Source organism: Zootermopsis nevadensis, unplaced genomic scaffold (genome assembly GCF_977971745.1).
Source record: "Zootermopsis nevadensis isolate Lab colony 2312 unplaced genomic scaffold, Znev_1.0 Znev_ptg000001l, whole genome shotgun sequence".
NCBI classification, from domain to species: domain Eukaryota; kingdom Metazoa; phylum Arthropoda; class Insecta; order Blattodea; family Termopsidae; genus Zootermopsis; species Zootermopsis nevadensis.
In genome coordinates this window covers 16,066,493-16,091,898 of record NW_028259133.1, presented here as the reverse complement: position 1 = coordinate 16,091,898, position 25,406 = coordinate 16,066,493, and the positions used below count along the sequence as shown (strand labels likewise).

At 35.9% G+C, this 25,406-nt stretch overlaps 2 protein-coding genes across 3 annotated transcripts in view; both read left to right on the top strand.

The window, feature by feature from the left end:
- The first annotated feature begins 1,129 nt into the window (after positions 1-1,129).
- On the top strand, positions 1,130-16,856 carry LOC110833153 (importin-4). Its single transcript, XM_022070856.2, has 19 exons — positions 1,130-1,276; positions 1,911-2,083; positions 3,203-3,377; positions 3,915-4,100; positions 5,565-5,822; positions 6,288-6,461; positions 7,318-7,536; positions 8,274-8,532; positions 8,933-9,049; positions 10,012-10,247; positions 10,915-11,032; positions 11,733-11,811; positions 11,896-12,047; positions 12,791-12,984; positions 13,322-13,501; positions 14,258-14,466; positions 14,908-15,040; positions 15,122-15,296; positions 16,327-16,856. Exons 1-19 carry the CDS (start codon positions 1,223-1,225, stop codon positions 16,449-16,451), a joined length of 3,216 nt encoding a protein of 1,071 aa, XP_021926548.1. The 5' UTR covers positions 1,130-1,222; the 3' UTR covers positions 16,452-16,856.
- A 1,208-nt stretch (positions 16,857-18,064) lies between these two features.
- Positions 18,065-25,406, top strand: part of LOC110833126 (Adenylyl cyclase X D) — a 45,238-nt gene continuing 37,896 nt past the window's right edge. Inside the window, exon 1 of one of the 2 annotated variants that reach the window (XM_022070795.2) lies at positions 18,065-19,638. The gene's annotated coding sequence lies outside the window, so the exon portion shown is untranslated. Of the gene's footprint in view, positions 19,639-22,247; positions 22,586-25,406 lie in introns of those variants that run through there. The other variant, XM_022070794.2, reaches the window with a different exon arrangement.

The window sequence follows — 25,406 nt, the reverse complement described above, 5'->3', positions numbered from 1 at the left end:
CTGGAGTATTTACGAGTATATAAGGAACCTAGTTTTATAGAGCGCTGATAGCCCCGGAACATTACTCCATGTGGTTCCACCAGGAGCCTGACTTTTGCCCATTGCCGCAAGCCAGAATCTGAAATCTTCTCCTCAAATAGTTTATTATTTCTTGTTGGTAGCTTGGGGCTACTGGCAGCGTCTGGTCTGGATCTGCCCGCCATTTGTCACAACTCTAGACAAGGACAACTGCAGTCTTGATGAAAGACGCCCCTTGCCACGGCTACAGATCCCTGAGGCGATGGAGTTCAAAGATAGAACGGAGTGCGTATGTAATGTAAACTTGTTTCCGTCTCAGCATTTCAGTCCTGCACGCAGAGTGGAGCGTTTTTCCGAATTTGACACCGGTCGAGGGCAAACAATTAGCGAACTACTCCGCATATGAGAGAATGGTTGATTTGATTAAAGTAATTCGTTGTTTTCATATGTAATTCCGTGAAAATTTTGGGCAGTACCTCTGAAAGCTTAAATACTGAATTTTAGAATTCCATCGCATGCTTTTATTTTCTTCTTTGTTTCTTTCTCCTCATTTCAGTACCGACAGAATAAAGATTGTAAGAGATTTTTGAGTTCAAACTTGAGATCAGGACAGTAGACGAATCAGGATAGTTTTCTCACCTATCTAGAAACTAAGAGAATGGTGAAGTATAAATGTCAGACAGAACTTGTAGCACGTCAATTTACGACCTCTATGTTTAAAGAGGAACCATCAGCCTTTTAAATCTGTACATTTCATAAGATGGTTGTTGCTCAATTCTGCATTACAAGTGTAAAGTTATCATTAAATACCGTCTCAACATGGAATTGTGTAACACCGCCCTGACTCTTTTATTTTTAGAACTGTGTGCCCATACCTGCTCAAGCCTACATCTTATGTACCTACTTAATGTAAATTTAAATTGCTAACAATTGTTGGAAAGAAACTATTGGAAGCACCAGCAATTCTTTTGGCTCTTTACTTTCGAGCTGAGCAACGAAAAACATGTATGGTAGGGAAACATATGGTTTCAGAGAATACAAATTCACTGATGCAGTGTTTCCCAGCTCTGTCCTATAACCTAAGCCATAGATTATTCCAATGCTAAAACCTTAGGTCCAAAGGCTTTAGCATTGGAATAATCTGTGGCAGTAGCAGTCACGGGAACGTCTGTCTAACGTAGAACTTCAGAAGGCAGTGGCGATAATGGAGGAAATATTGTCAAAGTTGTTGGTTCCAGATAATGCCATAATTTTACAGGTATATGAAGGGGTCGGTTTGTTATATGTATTTTGGACGTACGTTTGCCTAATATTGTTATGTTATATACATTTTATTTCACACAGCAGTGTGGTATTACATACGTAACAGCTCATAACCTAAGTGAATAGAATTCCACGTGCTATCAGGTCTGTGAGTGATGTTGACGCTTGTCTATGGGATAAACTGCATTTTCGCTAGCGTTCCTTAATCCGAAAAGTCACCACGCTCCCTTGGCAAACAAAAGGAAGTTATAACCTGTACATGTACTGATATGCAACATCGTGAAACTTTTCTCATGCCCAGATTAGCATTTTATATGTATTTATATTTTGTATATTTTAAACTGTCTGAGATAGAGATTCTCACTGTGGTGAAAGCGTGGAGTGTGTTCTTCTGGGCTGTGATCTTGTAGATTTTAATCATTCATAGAGCTGAAATGGAATAAATATGTTGCAATGAAATTTGTCAGTTTTGAAAAATAAAATGTAAGAGTACCTGTCAGATTAATTCATAAACATGTTGATCACTTAATGAATGACCGTTACGTCATTTGTTGCTTTAAATGTAATGAAACGTTCTATACATTTTCATGTATGGGTGCTGTTCATACAGTTCTTTAATTTATTTTCAGGGAACTCGAGAACTTCAAGAAGCCTTCAAGAAACCAGAAGTAATACCAGCTCTGTGTAATGTTGTAGGGGTTTCTCAGAACCCTCAAATCAGACAGTATGCTGCTGTTCTTCTTCGAAAGAGACTGTCTAAAAGCAGGAATTGGACGAAGTTGCCCGTTAATGTTAAAAATGGGTAAAATTTTTTAAACATGTCTTCATGTAAGAGGTTATAGGGAAACAAAACTTGAACTTTGTAGTAATTCTGCTGATAATGACTTAAAGTCAGTTTTTTTCCTAATCAGATATTTATGTGTGGAATACTCTTCATTGAAACAGATTAATGCAAACAGTGGTGGAAATATTCCTGTTCTGAATGTAACACATGAATTAAATATCAGTATATGTCAGTGAAAACCAACTCTCTGTGCGAAGATATTTTATTACTACATTATGTCTTAAGGAGAGAAGTAATTTACTATAATTAGTTAGATTGCTTTACCATGCTATTTATCACCAGATTCTTTATATGAGTGTTTTGTTTTATCTCAAAAATGCTATGATCATTCAGTGAGGAACTGCAATTTTGCACACGCGTAGAGTTCTTGCCATTTTGTATATATTTTCATTAATGTGTGTTAATCACTGAATAGCAAAATTACAATTAAATGAGTGGACAAGTATAAGTATCAGTCAGTATATATTGTACTGATATTAAGTTTGACATAACAAGCACAAACGTGTTAATATCTACAAAAAAAAATTGCCTCATTATACTGTGTAGGAAGTATAGACAACAAAGAGAGTGGCTTTGTAAGTAAAATGGATCAGTGCGTTTTTAAATTGGATAATTTTTTTCATTCATACCATTTGTCCCTAATTAAATGAGTGGCAATACGAATATTAATTGTGCAAGGGGTATCAAAACGTTTCTGCAGTATTGAAATATTGGTAATATTGGATTAGTAATACTACTGAAACATGGTCATACTTTGACTAAAGGTCAGATGATGGCATTCTGCAAGTGTGCTGAGTGAGCATAGTTTGAAGATGGCTGCTCGAATACAGATTTTTGCCAAGGATGAGTAATATGCTATAGTGCATTTTTTTGTGGTCTGAAGGAACAAATGAGGCAAACATTTACTGGTAGGAAGCTGCCCACTATGGACAACAAATGCCCAAAAGCAAATACCAAAGCAATAGTGGACATACCTGGGCTTTTCTTGTGTCAGAAGTTCAAAGGTCTGCAACACTTTCTCAGTCTAGTTTTAAATGTTTGTATTATTCTTGTAAAGCTTCTTGTTATTTTTTACAGGATAAAAGAAGGAATTTTACAAGCTATGGTTAATGAACAAGAGACTTATGTGAAGAATTCTATTGCCCAGTTTATTGGAACAATAGTAAGACATGAGTTCCCCAATCAGAACTGGCCAGAAATGCTGCAGTTCATACAACAGCTTACAAGCAGTGACAACATATCAGATAAGGAGGTAAACAATTGTCATGGATAGATGTGTGCCAGTGTGATGCGTCTTTTTATGTTGCATATATTTTATGTCTGATGTTATTAGGCCTGAATCATTTTTGTGGTTAGAGAACAAACATGTGATATAGTTAGGCTTTAATGAGTGTCCACAGTGGCCAGGGCTCTCCTTACCCTCAACTTCCTATTTGGCCTTTCTCTTTCAACTACGCTTTTGCCAATCTTGGCAATTTCACACTTACTTATTGGTGTATTATCTGCTTTAACATTCTGTAACTTAACATTTCGCCCACAGAGTTTCATATGACTTTCACACTAAACAGCGATTGTTTCTGCAGATCACATTAAATAACTGGTCTTTGTAATGGAGATGCATTGTAAAAATGGTTTTAAATGAATCTCCAAGTTTTAAAAGGTTAAGAACCACTGATGTAAAGAGTTATGAAGATGTGTAATAAATAATTTGTTTCTGAAGTGCTTATGTGCTTCTGTGATTACTATTTCTGTTAGTAGGAGTTATTAACAGAAGTTATTCTTTTTACAGTTGGGGATGTACACAATGAGTGTAATCACAGATATATCTCCTGATCAGTTTTTGCCTTTTATTTCATCAGTGGCTTTCCTGTTCAGTAATGTGATAAATTCTCTTCAAGACCCTGGTTCAGCATTGGGATATTACACAGTCCTCACAATGATCCACTTTGTACCACTTGCAGAAAGAGATCAAAGGGTAAGCCACATTTCATATACCATATTCATCATATAGGTAAATTGCTGAATGCAAAGTTTCTACAAAACTGAGGTAATCAGTACTATAGAACTCCATGCAGTTTTGTTGAATTTAATAAAACAGTTACTGATACTAGTTTTATATCTTCAGGTGCAAAGAAATTTTAATATTAATAATCAGTACTATAGAACTCCATGCAGTTTTGTTGAATTTGATAAAACAGTTACTGATACTAGTTTTATATCTTCAGGTGCAAAGAAATTTTAATATTTTGTGCCTTTGCTGGTATGGTTTACGATGTTCCACGTAGTGATCCAAAGGGGCATATGGGCCTGTTTTGTTTTGTAGGATTAACACATTGAAGTGGAACACTGAGCTCTACTCATGGGCAACTTTAATGTTCATTACACCATGTTATACCATAACCAGAGGCCACATTCTTATCATATATTCCCTTGTGCTAACTGCTACGTATTCTGACGCCACCATTTAAATGGATACTTTAAGCTAAACAGTAGGTCTTTTAAAGTTGACTCCAGTGGATTAAAAATTGTTTTCTCTTGTCCTGTTTACTGTCATCAGTGTGATTCATTGTGGCATGCAGAAATTAAAAATGTTTTATATAATTAAAAATTAATTCCTTCTATACCTGTGTATCATTGTATGTAATGACATCAATTCTTATAACCACATCAGCTTCAAAACCATCCCAGAAAAATGAGGCTCACACTTTGTGATTTTGCTCTGTGAGCAGATTTGCAATTCTTTTCAGATTTTCTCCAGCTTATATGTGTTTAAGTTGTTAGCTTCTGAAGTTTGAGAGTAGTTTCATTTAAATGCACATTTTCATGAAGATGATTTTTCTTTGTATGTTTTCATATAGTTAGAAACAGACAAAACTTGAACTGCTTGACTCTGAAAGAAGTAATATTTATTTCTGTTATTTACTGCATTATACAGCATGCAAATTATTCCCTAGAATCCAGGAAAACAGCAAGAAGACACAATATTCTGTAGGATACAGCATGTTGCTAGACTACAGTTTATAGCCAGGGAAAGTTTGCAGAAGGATTTTGCTTTAAAGAATAGAGTAAATGATATAATATATAGCAGGAAATTATCCATTTTCAGTAGATCCCCTGTCTCGTTGGCATGGCATGTCAGCAGGTTGCAAATAGAGGAGACTGTATCCAATGTAGTTGCAAATACATTGGATAGGCAGTCGCAGCCATCCAGTGTAGGGGTTGGTTGGGTAACTTTTTGCTGCAAGAACCAGCCTGTTGTGAAATGTTACACAGGGCCTTGGACTTGGGCAGTTTCTATAGAACAATGTAAGCAACAGAAGTTAACATGTTATTTGGAACTTGTAATGCCAGGTCGAATTCAGGTAGGTACATATTTCCAACACTGTGCTCTTTCTCCACCACCTTTCTTATAATACTTAAATTTTATTTTGTTTTCCAGTTATTGAATGTATATCACCAGCTCATGCCACAGGTGATGCAGATTGTCAGGGCACTGGTTGTTACTGACAGTCAGCAAGCTATTAAGGCTATGGAACTCTTTGATGATCTTGTTAAATATGCTGCAGTTGTGATTGCGAGTTACATTAAACCACTAGTTGAGATGTTCCTTGAGTTTGCTAGCAACAGGACACTGGATGATGGCATTCGTACCTTGGCAGTAACCTTTATTGGTGTGTTAACACGAACCAAGAAAAAGGTAGGATTGTATGACTGTTTTCTTCATCTTCAAAGCCATTCTTGTTAGGTCAAGACCTTGAGCAAAAATTACAGGCCATATTGTGAATGCTGTTGTAGTCTTGAATTATAACAAGGAACTTCTGTAATAAATTATAAGTATTTGTGAAGAATTGACTTGGATGTATTCAGATGAATGGCTGTAATTGAAGTGAATAGATGCTGAAGTTTTGTTTCTTTTAGATAAATGTTTAATTATCCAAATTATTTCACAGATGTAGTCATAGGATATTTAGGTAACAAAATAACAAACTGAAGTATAGATGTGATCAATTAATTGGGGTTGTTGTATTTTTTCTGTTTGTATATTCTTTCTAGGAAAAGAGATTCTTACATAATGCTGTTGAAATTAATTGTTTGGTTCAGTTGAATGTTAATATTTGTCTAGATTTAGCAAAGGAATATTTATTATATAATTTGTTCTCAGGCTATTGTGAAACACAAGCTAGTAAATCCCATCCTTGAAGTGATATTCCAGTTGTTGAGTCTCTCTCCAGAATCTGGTGACAGAGAAGATACAGAAGCAATCATTACTTCTGCCTCTCATACCCTTGATGTTATGGCATTACATTTACCTCCTGACAAGCTTCTACCTCCACTGGTATGTGATATCATTCATTTGTACTGTGGTTCCCAAACTTTTGAGGTTGTATAGCTATAAAATAAGAAAATCATTGTGCCTTACAGATTTATACATTTGTGTACTGAAAGTGATTACATATTCTCAAATAAATACATAAAGCCATAAACATAAGAAAAACACAAGTTGTTATAACAGTACAGGCTGTATTTGATACATGTTGCAATATCCATTGCCTCTTATTAGCTATCGCTCACTGATTATAAAAATGCAGGTATATCTGAAATAAGTTGCAACTTTCATTCCGTCACGGAAACTATGACTTTTCTTTTGTGTACATTTATGGAGCAGTGGTCAAGAGTATCCTTACTTATGGTTCAGAGACATGGGAAATAACAAAAAGAAGCAAAGATAGACTTCTAGTGACAGAAATGGATTTTTTGAGATGAAGCTGTGGGGTAAGTCGATTGCCACGCATCCAAAATGAAGAAAGTAGAAGAAGGATGGAAATGGAAAAAAATAATAATAGAGGATATGAAAGAAAAGCAATTACTATGGTATGGGCATATGCGATGAATGCCCACCAAAAAGATGGGTTGAAGATGTACGTGAAGCCATGAACAAATGGCAGTTAGAAGAAGACCTATGGGAGGATAGGGACCTCTGGCATTTAGGATGTGACACACTGCTCTGATAGTTGTACAAACTTGCTATATATATATGGAGCATTTGAAACAAGTTGTGTCTATTGTCAATCATTGTAACATTGATTCTTATTTATACTGAAGATGTACCATGGTCTGATTGTTGGTGAACTAAATGGGGAAAGAGTTTATGGTGTGATTAAATAGAAGAATAATGCTATCTATTTTTGCAGCTGCAGCATATCCAGAGAGGTCTTGAGGGTACAGATTTGTATGCTAAGAAAGCTTCTTATCTGGCATTAGCAGCCGTTGTTGAAGGTTGTTGTGATTGTATCCGTACAAAACACCTTGAATCATTTCTTCAGTGCATATGCAAAGGCATTACTGACCAAGTTGCTATAGTACGGGATGCAGCTCTGTTTGCCCTTGGGCAGTTTTCTGAACATCTACAGGTAAGCTTCAAACCACAGAGTAAACCCTTCACACCTCTATTCTAGGTTAGATAATCTAACGTCAGTTTTCTTTAATTTGTTTGATTATGGTAATTGAACTCATCACACAATGAGAGTCAGTAATGCACCAAACATTTACAGAATTCAAAACTTCTCATAGTCTGGGCATTTGATTAATTTATTGAATATTGGATTAGATAATGATAATTTATGTTAGGTTGTGCAGCATTGAATGGTTAGATGATTGCAAAAAAGAACTTGAAGGATGTGGTAACAGTTTATTTTAAGGTACTACACTGGCAGTTGCCTGGAAGTACAGGAATATCACAAAAGGCCTCTGATGGCAGAAGTATTGGAATGAGCTGTAATACCTTGATATTTAGTATCATATCTGGACATTATCATTGCAACCACATTGCTGCATGGTATTTCTATTGTCACTCAACAAATTCTCATCTGCACAAACAAACACTTGATATAAGCTGCTCATTACCAGTCATTACTAATTTTCTTGGACTTCCATATTACTTCCTGGAGTTTTAGTGACTGGTTGGGTTTGTGTGTGCTTTGTTGTTGGTTTAATTTCTTCTGATATTTACTCCTTAGTTGCTATCCTAGCTTGAGCTGGTTATGGTAGGGAATTCTGTTATAAACTTGATAAGGAGCACTGTAAATCTGGCTATGACTGACTTCATTGCTTCATTGTATTACTCTTTCAATTCCTGCCCTCATTACAGCCTGATATTAGCTGCTATGCATCTCAAATTCTGCCTGTGCTCTTCGATCAATTTGCAAGCGTATGCTCCCAGTTGCAAGAGAAATTAGAACCCCATGGCCTAGACCATATGTTCTATGCACTAGAGATGTTCTGTGAGAATCTGGCAGATGCACTGTTGCCATATTTGCCTACCCTCATGGACAGACTGTTCACAGCACTAAATCCAAAGAACTGTGTTCACCTTCGGGAACTGGCACTGAGTTGTATTGGAGCTGCAGGTTGGTATTTCTTATAAATAGTAGTGTAAAGACCTGTTTTCATGACCAAGGCTACTAGCCTATTAAAAATTCCTATAAAATCTAACTTCTTTTAAAATGGAGCTTCTGTTGACAACTGTTGCAAATAACTCTACATTTAATTGCTTTCCTGTGAGATATTATACATTGAAGATATGTTTTTATAATGCTTGAACATATTAATAGTAAATGTAGTTTAACTGCTGTTAATTTCCCACTTTTTGGGTAGTCTTATTTGTACCATATTTTTCTATCTCCCCTTCTTATTCAGTAAGTTAATTAGTTTTCCACTAATCAAGTACTCATGTTCTACAGACCAAATTATTGTTGAACATGCAATGTTGCGTGCATCAAAATTAACTGGAAATTGTTTTCTCAACAGCTGTTGCTGCCAAGAGTGGAATGGTTCCTTATATCCCTTGTATTATTGAAAGCTTGCTGTTATATTTAACTATGGAAGTGAGTGAGGAGATCATGTGTCTTCAAACACAGTCACTTGGTAAGTTCATAGCTATATAATGTGCTGTGTGTTAGGAAACAACTATTGTTAGATATTGGCATTTCATGATTGACATCTTTTTTCTCTTTATCTATGAAGCAAATCACTTACGATTTTAGGTTCTCACAGTGGTGAGTATGAAGATGGCTGTCTGTGGATTGTAGTATTATGTACTTTAGTAGAAGTTAACCTATGTTTTAGAGGTGAGATTATCCTGGTAACAGAGACAGCAGTCACCTCTGAAACATAAGTAAACTTCATAAGACTTGCTTTAGAGGCCATTGTTCTTAATTTTCTACCATTAACATAGCGGTTATGTTCTCCTTTAAGTGGGAACACCTTTGAGGAATATGATAGTGTACCATAATTTGGTGTGATAATAGTCGTTTGACCTTTGTCAAGATCATGCATTACTGTTCACGTCTTATGCTTAGGCCAGTTTGATCATTTCCCATGCATTTTGTAAAATTGTAAAAGGACCACTTCTTACTGCACTTACATGTTAGTTGTGTTTATGTGGATGGGGATCAGCAGTTATTGAGGGTTTTCATTGTTTTTCTCTATTCCTTCCAGGCAAATTTTGGTATCATTCCTTATTTAATCTTACTGTGAAAATATGGTATTAGCAATTCAGCAGGTAGTTTTCAAAAACTAGTTCTATATTAGCCTGAAGATGGCTATGTATAGCCAAAACATATAGCAACCTGCTCACATTAACAGAATTTTCAGTAAATGCATTGTTAATAATTCACACTCAATTATGTTTTTTTGTGGCAGTAAAGATAAGATTCTTCCTAGCAATAACCAGAACAGGATGCTCACCCACAAGTTGTCGTAATACAGGTCTGTAGGTACAAATGTCAAGGTATTCTGCACCAGAGTTTATACATTAAGTCCTCTGAACAATAAGAACATATAAGCGAGTGCTTTCTAACTTGAAAATGTCTGACATTACCCCACAGATACTCTTGGTGTACTGGCACAAAGTGTAGGAGCAGAACATTTCTCATCTCTAGCCCAAGAAACTGTCCATCTAGGTCTGACTCTCCTGTGCAAAACAGATGACCCAAAGCTACGCAAAAGTTGTTATGGTTTGTTTGGGGCCCTGTCCGTAGTGCTGAAGGATGACATGAAAAATGTACTGCCAACTATAATTGAAAAAATGTTGGATACTCTCAGAAGTTCAGATGGAATTGTTGTAAGTAACAATTCTGCCATGCCACATTTTGCATATGTATAATGTTTATTTCTTGTTCAGGCACATCACATGTCAGGAAGTTTCCAGTATAGCCTCTATAAAAAGTTGTTGAATCTTCTCTAAGAGATACATTTTGGAATTCTGGGATTCTTGAGAAGTTAATAGTTAATCTATGTTTCGAGAAATTAATAAAAGTATCTCAGATTATCAGCCATGTCAGATGATTAAAACTTACCGACAGGCTACTCATGATTTGCCCTGAGGATGAGGATTGAGATTGTCTTTAATGTTTCCATCATTAATAGTTATCACATTTATTGCTACTGTTTATTCATTCTGGTCCGTCTTTGTGAACTAGATTCTCCATTAATATGTTGTGGATTGATATCTAGAAGCATAGAAACATAATTATGTCTAATTCTGCAGTCTTACAGAATATCTACACATACACATGCTTTGTAATTAATGTGTAATCTGGCATGTCAGTTTCAGTTTGGATTGCTAGGAAGAATTTTCATGGAATAAAGGACTGACATTTAAAATTCTATTTCACATTTAAATTACTTTTTATTGTATACCTGATAAGACACATTTTTATATTTCTGATAGTTTGAATTAAAATACCTATTACAGTGCATTTCATGTATGAATACTGTGTTTGTTGGAGGCACATTATAATGATGATGAGGCTTCAGCCATTGCTGTATATGAAGATTTGAGTGACACTCCAGATGAAGAAGATATTGAGAATGAGTCTGAGGAATCTGAAGATGAAGATATTTCAGGTAAAGTATATTCTGCAATGATGCTAAGTATTTTATGAAATTGTAGTCCAGTTTCTTGAATTAAATACTGTTTGTTTTGTCTCATGGAGAAATAAGTTGTGAAAACATGAACTGTATTGAAGTGGATGTAAAGTAAAGATGTCCCACTGCATGCTATGGGGGTGTTGAGGGGGGAGCAAGGGGTATTGCTCCGTCTCATTCTTGGCCTTGGCACTCGGGGTTGAGTGGTCAGCTGGAGAAAGGGGACAAAGGAAAATATCCAAGAATATGTATCAGTTTAAAATAAAATATTGAGAACTCTTTTTAAGTTTAACCATGTATGTCTGTCTGTATGCATGCAAATAACAACTCTTAAACCACTTGACTGATCATACTAAGTATGGTAGACTTTTTATGAGCCATTTTGAGTTTGTTTCATCTTACGGGCTACATTAGGTAAGGACATGTCTTTCATTTCAAAATTCAACCCCATGTCTTTGCAATAGAAGGAAACTGCCTGATAGGACAAAGTAGAGCAGGAACTTACTTCCTGGCACTTCTGCAGTAGTACAGAAGGCCTGTCAGGAACCTTGGGAAAATAAAAACATGGCTGTATGGGTTGTACTGCGCTGAGCATGCCATTGGTGCTTTCAGAAATGTGTGAAGTCTTGTAAAAGATACTGTAAGCTTGTAGTTTGTTTTAATGTTGATTTCATTATAGGTTACTGTATTCATAGTGCTGATATGGAAGAAAAGGAAGAGGCATGCAGAGCTTTGTCAGAGATTGCTAAAAATTGTGGGTGAGTATGCATCATTGTAGGGAATATACCTAATCTCATTGTTATACGCACTATACTTTCATTGTATTTTGTTTTTCTTTTCAGAGAAACTTTTATACCGTACTTGGAGAATAGTTTTGAAGATGTGTTTAAAATGACTAACTACCCATATGAAGACATTCGTAAAGCTGCTGTAGATGCTCTTTGTCAGTTCTGTATCACTTTGAATGGCATACAAACCCCTGAATGTAGGATAGGTATGTGATTGTAATTGTGAGCTTTGTTGACAGCATACCTGTTGAGTATATTTGTCATATATATAGTATTTTGTCCTGTCTTACTTCGTAATGCTTATTTAAACACAAGATAAACTGGAAATTGGTTGTTACAGATGCATCATGTTACTACCTACAGAAAGTAAGACAGGAGTATTGAAATATTTTATATATTAAGTATCCAGAAAGCTGCAAATGGCCTTTGTCTGAGGGAGTGCTAAGCAGAAGGCAAAATCCCTATTATATGTTTCCTTTCTACTCACCAGAATAGCCCTTCTTGCACCACAGAATAAATGTTTGCCTCTATGACAAGACACAAATACTGTAAATCTGTGGACTTCTGAACACTGTAAAAAGAAACATTCAAATGGGAACCATATGTACAAAATGTTTTCATGTCATTGGGCCCTTCTGCTAATGTTCGTGTATTGCTTATTTTAATCCCTGTAGTGCTAAGATTGATTAGATCAGTAGTAAAATTAAAGTGTATGAAGAGCTAGCATGAATTGTACATGTCTACCATTTTGGATATCTGTTTGGAAGTTTTGCTGCTTTTGAAGGCAAAACCCTAACCTAAATTAAACTAATTTAACCTAACTCACTTCACCTATCCTTACCTACCAAAGAAAAATATAACAAATGCAGTACTTTTTATCTTTAAATTGGGGCTGGTACTTTAAGAGTTGAATTCATGCATTTAGTTGTTGAAATGTTTTTATGTGCAGCTGTTTCCAAAGCTCTTTCAATGCTGATTCCCAAGTGTGCTGAGCTGATCCATACAGATGAGGAAAGGAGTGTTGTTATGAGAGCTTTGGATGCTTACACAGAAGTGCTGAAAGAAATACGGGGTCCCGTTCTTGAGGGAGAAGGACATCGTGATGCCATTTTCAACTGTGTGAAGGATGTTATGACTTATAAGTTACTGATTTTAATCCTTTTATTATTTGATAATAAAATTTGTCATAAATGTGTTTGAGACATGGATAAAAATATTTGTCAGTATCACAAGAAACAACTAACTGTTTGAATAATAGTGCAGAAAAATTTTGACTGAGTAGCAGAATTTTAGTTAGGCCTTATTAATCTTTAATTTGACTGAATGTTAGACTTTGCTTCAATGAGAATGATTTCCTTGGGTCTTTGATAATTACAGAGATGTATGGTTAGGTAGGTAGATAGTTAACTGTCTCAGAGTTCAGCAGGTGCATATCTCAAAAGAAAATAGTTACCCGAGCAATGTTATGTTTCTGCTGCAGACTGAATGCCAAGGTGAAGAAGATGAGGATGGAGTTAACATGGATGACCCAGAAGCTGAACAAGATGAGATGTTGATTGAATATGCAGGAGATATTGTTCCAGTGTTGGGTAAAGCCATGGCACCTGATGACTTTGCACAGTACTTCAGAGTGCTCCTTCCTCTGTTTGCCAACAGAACAGTAAGACTCTGCTTCTGATACTGTGTTTGAAGTACATTTCAGACAGTTTTGTTACTTACGTTTGGTATGAATAAAAATTAAAACAAGAAATATTATAAACATTAATTTGGGGAGTTCATCTGTGTTCTTAAATATTATAGATCCATTTCTTTCTGTATCCCAAAATTTTGGTCTTTGCAGATCCAGTCTCTAGTTTGTTCAGAATAAAGTGTTTCCTTTTGTAGTCCTTCAGTATACATTTTGCTGTCCATTTCATAAAAATTAGTTAGGCTGTTAGAAAGTTAGAGATAATAGTTTTATTATTAAAGTAGACCAGTAACCTGTTACATGAAATTTACAACTTCTTGAATCCATGAAATAAAGGGATGAAAGAATGGCAGTAAACCTTAAAGTTTGCTGTTATAAAATCTTACTAAATTAAAATGTGTACCTAATCTTTCAAGTTCTAATGCCACTTATAAATACTCAAATTATGTGAAACAGACTTCTTCCCACTTTGGTTAGTCCAAAGACAAGAATTTTGTAAGGGAAACAAACCAATACTTGCTGAAATTTTGGACCCAGTATACATTTACCATGTATTTGGATTTTACAACAAGGTTTTATTTCTAGTGTGTAGAAATTCCATCTCCATTTCTTTACCTCTAACATCTCTTTACTTTGTACATGATGATGTCCTGTGAAAGAATAACCCAAATGTTTTAATTTCTAACTTTGTTACTTCAACTCTAATGGCCTTAATAATGCATTTTCTAGAAAAAGCACTGCACTGTAGCACAGCGTTCTTTTGCCGTTGGAACCTTGTCAGAATCACTGGAGCCACTTGGACCAAATATAGGACAGTTTGTACCACAACTACTGCCATTGTTTCTGGAATTGTCCAGAGATGAGAGTGATGAAGTAAGGAACAATGCCATCTATGGTATTGGGGAGATGGCCCTTCATGGCAAAGAAGCTGTTTTTCCGTATCCTTTTGTATGCTGTATGAGGTAGAACATATATTTCTGATTGTGTATATTGTCTTGGTTTGTTTGAATGTGAATGGCAGTACATTATTGTTTAGTCAAATCAGTGACTGGGTTGTTTTAAGTCATATAGAATGATAAAATAAATTAAAATATATTTTAACATGAATGTACAAGGAAAGTATTCTAAAGGGTGACTGAGTTAAAATTGGAAACAGTGGGTTAGGAAAGATGACACACAGAAGGAAGGAAGAATATGCGAATAAATCGAGGGAATTATTTGTGGGAAGGCAGGAAATTGATGGAGGGGCTTGGTTGTGAGGTCAAATGCATATTCTGTGAACCAATATTATTTAATCATACCTTTCAAAACTATGTTTCAACCCCTCATGTGCTTCCTATTTTCATCATTGCAAAAATTAGTATTCCTTAACGTTGTAGCCATTATTTGGAGATCCTCCAAGCACTATCAACAACTGCATCTAAAGAGAAACATGCAGGGACACTCGATAACGTTTGTGGAGCTCTGGCCAGGCTCATCATTACCAATGTGTCTGGTGTGCCAATGACACAGGTTAGTTTTATTGTGTGGTTACTATAATTTATGTTTGTACATTGAGGTGATCTGATATTAACATCTTTTCCTTATGCATAGGTATTTCCAGTGTTTGTGAATTATTTACCACTGAGAGAAGATTTTGATGAGAACAAAGCAGTATTTGAATGCATGACATACCTCTACCAACTGGGCCATCCAATGCTTCTTAGCCACTTGACTCCTGTCATGAAGGCAGGATTTGTAGTGCTGTGTGAACGTCAAGGAGTTAAGGGTTAGTACTTACATTGCACTGTAGTTACATGTTTAAAACAAAATTAATGGAGTCACAGCTTACAGATTATGTACTGAAAACTCTTTTACAAAAGATTTCCATTTTAGAAATTCAAACACCATAAAAGCATTTTATTTTTGTTTGTAGCCATTCCGTGTTAACAGGACACAGTCAGTATAAAACATTCTATGACCTAGGTGAGAGTTCAGGTTGTCATGGCAGTGAGTTTGAAGATGACTGTCTTCTGGTATGTTGCACCTTGTAGTCTGGTAGAAACTGAATGACAGTTCAAAAGTCCAGGCCTAAATCTAATAAAATGGTGGTGTTCGTCAGAGAGAGGAGGTCCTCCTATTCGTTCTTGACCTTGACAGTAGATGGATGTGAGTGATCATTGTCATGTCCCAGCCATGCTCTACTCCTGGAGAAATTACCCTGGTATCCATTGAAAAAATGCTTGGCAGGCGTCAGAGCTGGTCCTGATGCAGAGACTAAAGAAAAAATCCTTTGCCCCTGCTGGTTCAAATCCTGGTCATTAGTCCATAGTCAGACACTATTGTATATTTATTGAGCTACACCATCGCTGCACATAACATCACTCAGTACAATTAAAAATAAATCCATGGACATGAAGATTGTCATTCCTTTGTGAACATTTTTCACAATAATAAAATAAGAGGAGACCAGGTGGAATAAATAGGAAACAGTGCTAGGACTTTCACTGGTGGTCTTCTGGGTTTGTAACAGCATGTGGACATGTAGGGCTGAAAATGGAGGCGATATGTTCCTCAAAAAAAGTGGTATCCACCCACAAGTCCACACAGCATTGCAACCCAGATGATCACCATTGACATGTTTACTACTATGAGAACATCCTATCTCTTACAGTGCCAAGACTGGTTGACAAATTTTGAGGCTGTGCTCTATTTATGCATGGTTAAGCAATCAAAAATGTAATATCCATTAATATTTGGATATTTGTATTTTATGTTACAATGTTTTCAGCCTGTACCTTTCAGTTTTATATTTTCAGATACCTTGGACCTGGTATTGAATTTTATGAAGACAATGCAACTTAATTTTCGTGATCAATGTTCTAATGTTGTTGCTACTCTTCCACAAGAATATTTATCAACAATTCAGCAGATGTTTTCATAGCTGATTTGTGTTATTTTATGACTTTGAAGTCATATATTTGTAAAATAAATGCCTAAACAATATCTCTCTGATGAAAATTTGTGTACAAAGAATGAACATATTGTCATAAAAACTGAAGAATTACAGGAATAATAGCTTTTGAACATGAGCTAAAATTATTTCATACTGTGTTTAAAATAAATCCTTTTAGTAAATTATGTGTTAGAATCACTATTATAAAGAATTTATGACAAATATTTAATTAAACTTCATGTTATTGTTGTGATATTGTGTAATGTATCCATTCTATTTAAAATTTATGATACAGGTTCAGTAAAAGGTTATGGCACCAAGAGAGAAACAACATGTATTTATGAATTTGCCGTGTTATGATGTGTCTCAGATTATAAAAAGACTGAAATAATATATGCCATTTTTCTTCTTCTTAGTAAAGTCTTGTATGTAAAATCCTTTCATACAATGTTTATTTTTCTGTCCCTCCTGTCATCTTTATAATCCATAATTTTCCTTTTCATTTCCTGTGATCTAATTGGTTTAGAGAGGTAAATTAAGTGCCACAGTATTCCTGAACGTATAGAAATAATTAGGATGTGACAAAGGTTTTTTTTTTGGGGGGGGGGGGACACTGTTAATGTTAATATGAGTTATTCAAGACATAATACCTTCTTCAAACTCGTATGAATTTTTGTTTCATAAATGCAACACAAAATGTAAAACGGATGAAGTTCAGTAGTTGATCTGAAACTTTCTTATTCTTATCAACAATTTGTAATTTTGGAGTAGTGCTGAATCTCCTGTCAAAAGTTATCAGTGTGAAATAATCAAAACAAATACTTCAAAAACATTGATAGTTTTCAATCAAACGTGCTGAACCTAGTATTTTTAAAGTATTTAACTGTGTCATTGATGTCCATCCACATGTTCAAGTTTTGAGGATGTAAGAATTTGTGGAATTGATTTATTTTTCAACAAATTTAGTTAGAATTGCCCTACAGAGTTGAGACTTTAAGATACATGTTTCAAGAAATGCTGGTTTCCATGAATGGCAAGGAATTTCTTGACTAACAGCTACTGTCAGCTTCTCCAGAAGGACCTTCCTTCTTGGAGTTCGTTGTGTATTGTTACACAAGGCAAAGTAATTAGTAGGATGAAGGAAATGAGTTACATAATTAGGTTCTTTACAATTTTTACTTCCCCCCAAATATTCTGAGATTGTTAAATGGATAACTTACAGAATCCATATATCCATTAATTATTACATAAAATTATGTATTAAAATGTTACTGTGGACCAAAGGAATGAGAAAGGATTCACCAGTATAAAACATTTTAAATTAAGGTCTTCACATCTTTAATGTCTTCATTCACATTCCAGAAGGATTTTGCAATTGTAAGTATATTTTTAAGATGTTTACTTCTGCAGGGAGCATGGCAATATATTACCATTCCGCTTATATTCTTGGTAAAATAATTTTATTAAATTTTAGGAACCAACTGCTTGTGCATTAGCAGTTTGAAAAATAGTAACTCTTTGGTGGCGATATCTGGGAGTAGGGAGATTAATTAAATTCAAATACAAAGCGGGAATCCACGTACAAAACTTGTGTATGTTGCCAATGTTGGAAGCATGTGATTGAAATTTCTCTCATTTTATTGTTTGATGAAAATAGTGGTAAACCATACTGTAGAAATGTTAATGTTTTTAGTTCATTGTATGTAGTCTATTGCTAAGAGCTCAGTGTACAAGGTGTGTTCACAGTGTGTGATTGATATTGTTTATTAGGATAGTTGAATCCATAACCTCAACTCTACTTTATACTGTGAACAGTTACTGTGTTTACTTATTTGTTTATATAATATCAGTTTGTTGATGTTTCTGTACAGAGTAGTTTTGTACATGTTTTGCAATAACTTATTGCAAAGTGAGACACATATTCAAAGAAGCACACACATTTCCAACACAATAATCCAGAACATCCATCAATGAATGTGTTGGACATATCTGTCACCTATGACATGGAACATCACACAAGAGGGCACATATAAGGAATTTTTGTGTAGGCTGTGTTAACAGACATCTACACTGGATTTGTTATTGTCTTTTAAAGAATGCTGAAGTACTGTCTTCCTTGTGTCATGGTGGAAAAATACGTAAGAAAATTTTCAAATTTTCCTTCAGGAATGAAGGTTACTTATAAGAATGTGAGAAAAACTACCCAGGTTAATAATTGTCAGTCTTATTCATGCCCAACACATCTACAGGGACAGCATTTCCATTTTGAAGGAAGAATGTGTCATCCACATTTCAAAATGACTGGGCATAGGATTCTGAAATGTTATGAAAGAATGAAGAATAAATAAAGTTGCTTTATGAGGTTAGATACAGCAGCAATAAAGGAAGGCACAGTTATAAAGTGGATCAATTATTATAGGTCAGTTGTTATCAGTAACATTCAACATACTGGGAAAGATGAAAACTGCAGTGCATGTTACATTATATCACTGCATGTTACATTATATCACTGCATGAGTACAGATGGTAATCCTGAACATCATAATGTCCATCTGGTGAGATATGGTGCTTTTTCTTCAATAAAGCAATAGTCAAAACTGAGAAAATAAAGTTTCACAATGACACTGAACACATCCTTCTAAATATGAATGTCGCAACAAAAATACTAACTATATATACCATAGGCTTCATATACTGTCTTAGCAAGATGCTCTGAAAGCAATATTCAGAATGGAAGCAACGTTTGTGCAGTAATGTCTGGCTGAAGTCCCCTAAAAAGAATTGTGTGGAAAGAGGAAGTTTCTTTGGGTATGTATAGTCAGTTTCCCCGTTCAACAGAAGGTGCTATAAAACAAATTTTTGTAACATCAATGAACACTACACTATCACAGATTCAGAAGGGACTGTGCAGAGCGAAAAACTGGTGTGGAATCAAGAAGTGTCAGACACAGTTTGGAGCTGGAGAAATTTAAGACACAGCAGACAAAATTTCTCAGAATATGTCAAGAAGAAAGAAGAAGCAAAGGCATGTGGAAATAGGGAATTTAAATGCCTATAGTACAGAGCTGCCAGCTGAAATTTAACTGCAGAGTCAATAGTTTTGCAGCATGCTAGTTCGATGACTGGCCAGCGGACTATGCAGAAACCATGGTGCATGGTGAATAAAGGTTAATTGGTGAGTTAATAAAGAAAGTTATACATACTTTATAGTGTATTTTCCATGAATTTATATATTTGGATATGAATTCAACTTTTTAAATCAAATTTTACAGTACAGAAAGAATGAAAATACAAATAAAACTAAGCATGGATTATAAAAAATCTTACATAATTAGCTCAATTTATATAATCTTTGGTACAAGCTTTTAAAAAAAATTGGAAGTGAAAAATTCAGAATTTAACATTTCCAAAAATATTTTAAGCACAGGAAAATTGGTGCTTAGAATTATTTCCCTGTGTCTTATATGGAATATTTAAAATTGTATTATACAAAAATGAAATCTAATTATAAAAAGTGTGTTATGAAGCAACTGATAAGGAGAATAATTGTTTTCGAAAAACAAATTAAGATATTGGATTGAAAATGTGAAACCTTACCTCTAGAAACAATAAATGTACTGAAGATTTCTGTCTTCTGGGTTGTTGCGCTGTGTAGTCTGGTCGATGTTTACCAACGTTTCACAGGTCATACTGCTTCCATCATCACGGCGATGAATGTGCCAAATGGGTGGAGCAGACTACACAGCGCAACAACCCAGAAGAGAGAGATCTTCATACTCACCACTGTGAAAACCTCAAACCTTAAACAATAAATGTACTGTTAAAATTTGATTTAATTTGGTCCTGTAGAAGAAAATGTTGTCACTGCAGTGTCCTCATAAGATATAAGATTGTGCTCTGGATGCAGTTCCAGTGGTAGGCTGTTGAGAACATGGTAATGGGAATTTACTGACCAGCAAAGCATCTATCAGCTTCTCAAAGAGGACATGCCTTATGGAGGAAGTTTATTGTGTATTTGAACCCACGAAGAGGAAGTAGTAGAAAGCTGAAGAGAATTATAATTTTTGTACTTTTCACCATCATTTTGGGGGATAGAGGATGGAAAACTTCCATGTATATGTCAATATTCAGCAAACATATAAAAATCAGATGTTTAAGATTCATGCTTGTTGGATGGGGTGGACACACAAACCACTTCTTATCTTGGTTGCTATCTAGTCTACAGATGGCCCTTGTGATATCACTCTTTTAAGCAATTACTGTAGAAAATCAGGATTATCAGAAGGAAATATCAAAACTGTTATCTTCAGTCTACACATTTACCAATCTACTTTAATGCACTCTTTCAAATTATTTATCAAGATAGCAATAGTCAAACATGTCTTGTATATCAGCCTGGATGACTGATTGAGGAGGCTTTCTAGAGGAAATTAATTAATGGCTATTCATTCTGAGTGTAAGATTTGAGCCCTTTGGTTTCAGAAGGAGTAAAATGAACATAATTAGTGGTTTTATGTTTTAAATATGTACATAAAACAACGTACATTTCTGATGTCTGGAAAATGGTATTAATAAAGCCATTATTTAAGAGGGGTGTCAGTGATTGTGGGAAAGTTGCTTATACAAGGTATTTTAAAAAATAGTCAGTAGGCTAAAGAATAATTCAGGGCATTTATTATAAAAAGAACAAAATGGGTTTAGTAAAAATTATATATAACTAAAGCCATGGAGCAGAGTCCTTCTTGAGAAGTTAATAGTCATTGAGTTAGCCAAGAAATTCCCTGCTTTATAAGGAACCCAAAACTTAATTATTTTGTTCACAAGAGTCTGTCAGTGACCCGTATCCTGAGCTAAAAATCATAGTTTCAAGTGGAATGTCTGATCCTGAATCCTATACTAGTTTGTTTTGTTTATGCATGATGTCTATATGTTTTCTAGTTGACGTGTATTATAAATCGAACAGATATCAGCTATATTGCAAGGATATCTTAGGAGCTTGAACAACTCTTCCGATGGCACGAACTAATTATTTATTACTGTTCTACTAATGGTTATCTTTGAACAAGAAGTTTTATGTGAATACATATTTTGTGGATAAACTATATGCAGTTTAAGTTCAATCCCTTTTCTTCTCAGAAAAGAATGCATTCTGCTTGGTCATATCCTGAGCCAAATAAACCCATCTAGTAATTCCCTATTTCTTAAGATCAGTTTTATTTTTCTTCCCTTTACATCGAGGTCTTCTAAAGGCTCTCTTTCCTTTATGTCTTCCAGCAATAATTTTGTACGCGTTTCTCATCGCTCCCATGCGTGTTACATGCGCCGCTTATCGCACCCGCCTTTATTTGATCACCTGATATTAAAAAAAGACGACAGTTTATGAACCTTATCATGTGCAGTTTTGTTCGGGCGACTGTCGCTCTATATCCTTTAGGTTCACGAAAAATAATTATGCGAATTGGACTTTCGAAAAAGTTGTGTTGCAATAGTTATGATTTTTTTTAGAATGGTATAAATAGACCTTGTAGCTCTTGTTAAAGTCAGAGTGAATCGTGGAGCAGTAAATATTAGTTTGCTCGTTATTAAAATGTTAACAAATAGAAAAATTCTTTTTTAAACGCAGCGTTAAAGAGTGCAGGTGTACGCATGTGCTACTGGTAAAATTCATTGTGGAAATAGTGACTGTCAGAGGCGCCACATTAGTTCAGCATCAATATTTGTTTCAGAGGCGTTACTGTGACTTGTTGATTAGTAATCTGCCTCATATACTCCGATAGTGATGTGCGTCAAGAGAGCTGGACTCTCAGCTTGATAAGCGAGACAGATAGTGGTCAGTGCACCTCGCGACTTCGTGGATCGAGCATGTTGCTCTCAAGAGCCAGTCCGATTAGTGGGCGATCCCTGCAATAATGAAATATAGGACAAGTAAAATCTCGATAGCTTCTGTTCGTGGTAGTGTGAAATTATATTGCGAAATTTTATGAGTGTATGGTACTGCCAGAGATATGAACTGGTGTTAATTTTGTAATGTCCTGACTCACTATTCGTGCGTGCATGTTGTGAAACTCTGTTCGACTACGCAAATTGCATCATTGACTGTAGTAACGTTACTGTCAGATGTGGTAAGTGAATGAACGTATTACAAATAAGTGATCGATTATCGGCCATATGGTCAACTATCCTGACTGGTGCTTTTAAATGTTTTCCTTCGTACCTTCACTCACTCATCCATTTGAATGTGAAAAATGTATATTACTCGATGTTGTCGTTTAATAAATCGAGAAGCAATAGCTAATTGGTCAATTTTTGCAACTTTTAGTTGGGAACGCGCATAAATGAGTCGTTCGCCCCATCGAATACAAAAGCCTGTTCGTTGAAGTCCTAATATAACCAAGTCTAACCGTTTTGGAGATAATTAAATAAAAACAATAAGAGAGCGATCGGGGTAAAATTATTATGCTGTGCATATATTTCCTAACCTTGGTTACTGTCACAGTATTTGTTTGAAGGGGGTGAGTAACACGGGGAACATTAGTCTGTATAGTTGATTTCAGAGCCGAGAATCGAACCTGAGACATCCAGAACACAAAACACTGGTGCAACCACGCAACCGCGGCTTTTCTTGACGTTTTGAAGTGCCAAGAATGTTAGACAAGTAACCATTTTTGTGTCAATAAACTTCCCTTATAATTTAAAGATGGAAATTATCAACGAATAACGTGCGTGGACATCATTATTGTTGTCAACAATGCCTTATTATTATAATGGCCAAATATTAGGGTGAGGAAGGCGGGGCATGTGGGGAATATGATAAATATGTAGCAGAGGATACATTTTAGTCTGAACACCCTAAGGAAATTGGCCATTTGGTAGATCGAGGCGTAAATTGGATAACGTTACTAATAGATCTTAGGGAATTAGTTTATAGGAGTGGATTGGATTCATCTGGCTAGAGATAAGGTACAGTGGCGGGCTATTGTGAACGCAGTCGGGTCTAATGAATCTTTGGGTTTCGTAAAGACGGGAAATTTCTTTACTAGCTGAGGTACAACTGAAAACTGCAATCAGGATTAATGATGTAGGATCCGAGTTTTTTACGGCGGTGAGTCCGAAGGTGGTTGTCTTCTGGAATGTAGCGCCCTTTAGTCTGGTAGAAGTTTACCGACGTTTCGGAGGTCTTTGCTGCCTCCATCATTTCTGAAGTGGAACCGCACTGCTGCAAAATTCGAAGCATTGCTTAGATTATTAAAAATGAAGAGTTGATAACCGTGTAATTTAAGATAGCATATATGAACGCGGAGCAAGTATGGTGTCAGCCGTAATCTAATCAAATGTACCTTTGTGCTGACATGAGCACCATGTTGGAAATCCAGGTCATGCAGTTGACAAAGAATGATCCTAATCTGTGTAACAGTAAGATTATGCTGAAATGGTTAGTGCCTGTTCTATCGTATTGTGCCAAAGTTCACAAACGCCTTTTTTGGGAGAGTTAGAAACTAAAGTTAAAAAAATGTGTTTTTTAGCTTTGCTATATTTGTCTGTCCGTCAGTATATAGCTTGAGAACCTCTGATTTTATTTTCATTAATTTTGATGGACTGAAAGGAGGTCCACTGAAATTTTGGATAAGACTGGAAAACTATAATGGACGCAATGCTTACAGTCAGAATTTTCAATATATTAAATGCACAAAATGGTCAGACACGCTTTATGTTTGCTCACAACCGAAACAACCTCGGACGGTATGGGTCAGGATGTCACATACGCCTGTCAACGTTGACAAGGAGCTGAACTTCCGCATGATGAAATATCCCTTAGGGTTCAAGGTTTCTGTGCAAATGACAACGCAGGGGGGTATGCATGGCAGCAGGGGTGGACAAATTCTTTCCCTGATACTTCAAGTCAACCAGCGTCTCCAAGCAAATTCGAAGTCGGGTAGACGATAACGGCTACCGTATCTACACGTTATAATGGACTGTGATAAATGAACTACACATTATCTGTGTACACTCTTAATAGAGCATGAAAATTCTTTCCTCTTCATAGTTTGTGTGCTTCCACTTACATTGCTAACTCCACAGATCAGAGTCTTGTTTAGAAGCTAATGGTAGCTCAGTTGGCGAAGAAATATCGCGCATCTTATGGAACCTAAAGGTTCACTGCCGTGTTCACAAGCGCCAGCGATTAGGCCCTGCACTGAGCCAGATTAATCCAGGCCACATTTTCCCACCCACTTTCTTTACGATTCATTGTCTCCATTTACGTCAAGATGTTTCAAGTAGTCTCTTCACACACTCATAACATCCGTTAGCTTTCTTTTGGGAGTTACGGATGTGCGGATAATATTAAAATTAAGTAAGCTTGCCAAGGTTTTAACGATGAATACCGAGAAATTGATTGAAATTCGCGAACGTGTTCCACAGAAAACTTTCCGTAGAGAGGTCGTCACGGGTTATTGGGATATCAATCGCGAATATGGAGGAATGGTTATAACCACTCTTTACCGAACAGCTTGGAATAGCTCTAGTGTTACCTAAGGTACGATCCTGGTTCATGGACGGTTATATTAGACGTGTGTTTTACCGTAGGTAAAAAAAATGCCGACCTTTCTTTCCGCTTTCATCTCTCAATTAAACAGCTTGTGTTGAGCATTAGTACTACCTACTGTGTATGATTGCAGGTTCTCAAGACAGCGAGTATGAAGATGACTTGTGTTCTGGGATCTTGCGCCGCGTAGCGTGGTACAAGTTTACAAACGTGTCAGAAATGCTTACTGCCTTCACCATTATTGCCCTGAGATAGCAAGCACTTTTGAAACGTCTGTAGACTTCTACCACGCTACACGGCACAAGATCCCAGAAGACAGCAACTACTGCAACTTGCTACGAAGTTCGAATTTGGCTGTCTTCTGTTTGTAGCACCGTGTAGTCTGGTAGACGTTTACC

What these genes read in the sequence shown, in the direction of transcription:
- LOC110833153 (XM_022070856.2), top strand. Translation starts at nt 1,223, where the DNA reads ATGGAGGAAATATTGTCAAAGTTGTTGGTTCCAGATAATGCCATAATT. An exon ending in ACAAGCTTCTACCTCCACTG is followed by an intron (nt 6,462 to 7,317) that starts GTATGTGATATC and finishes CTATTTTTGCAG; the next exon opens with CTGCAGCATATCCAGAGAGG. An exon ending in CTCTGTTTGCCAACAGAACA is followed by an intron (nt 13,502 to 14,257) that starts GTAAGACTCTGC and finishes TGCATTTTCTAG; the next exon opens with AAAAAGCACTGCACTGTAGC.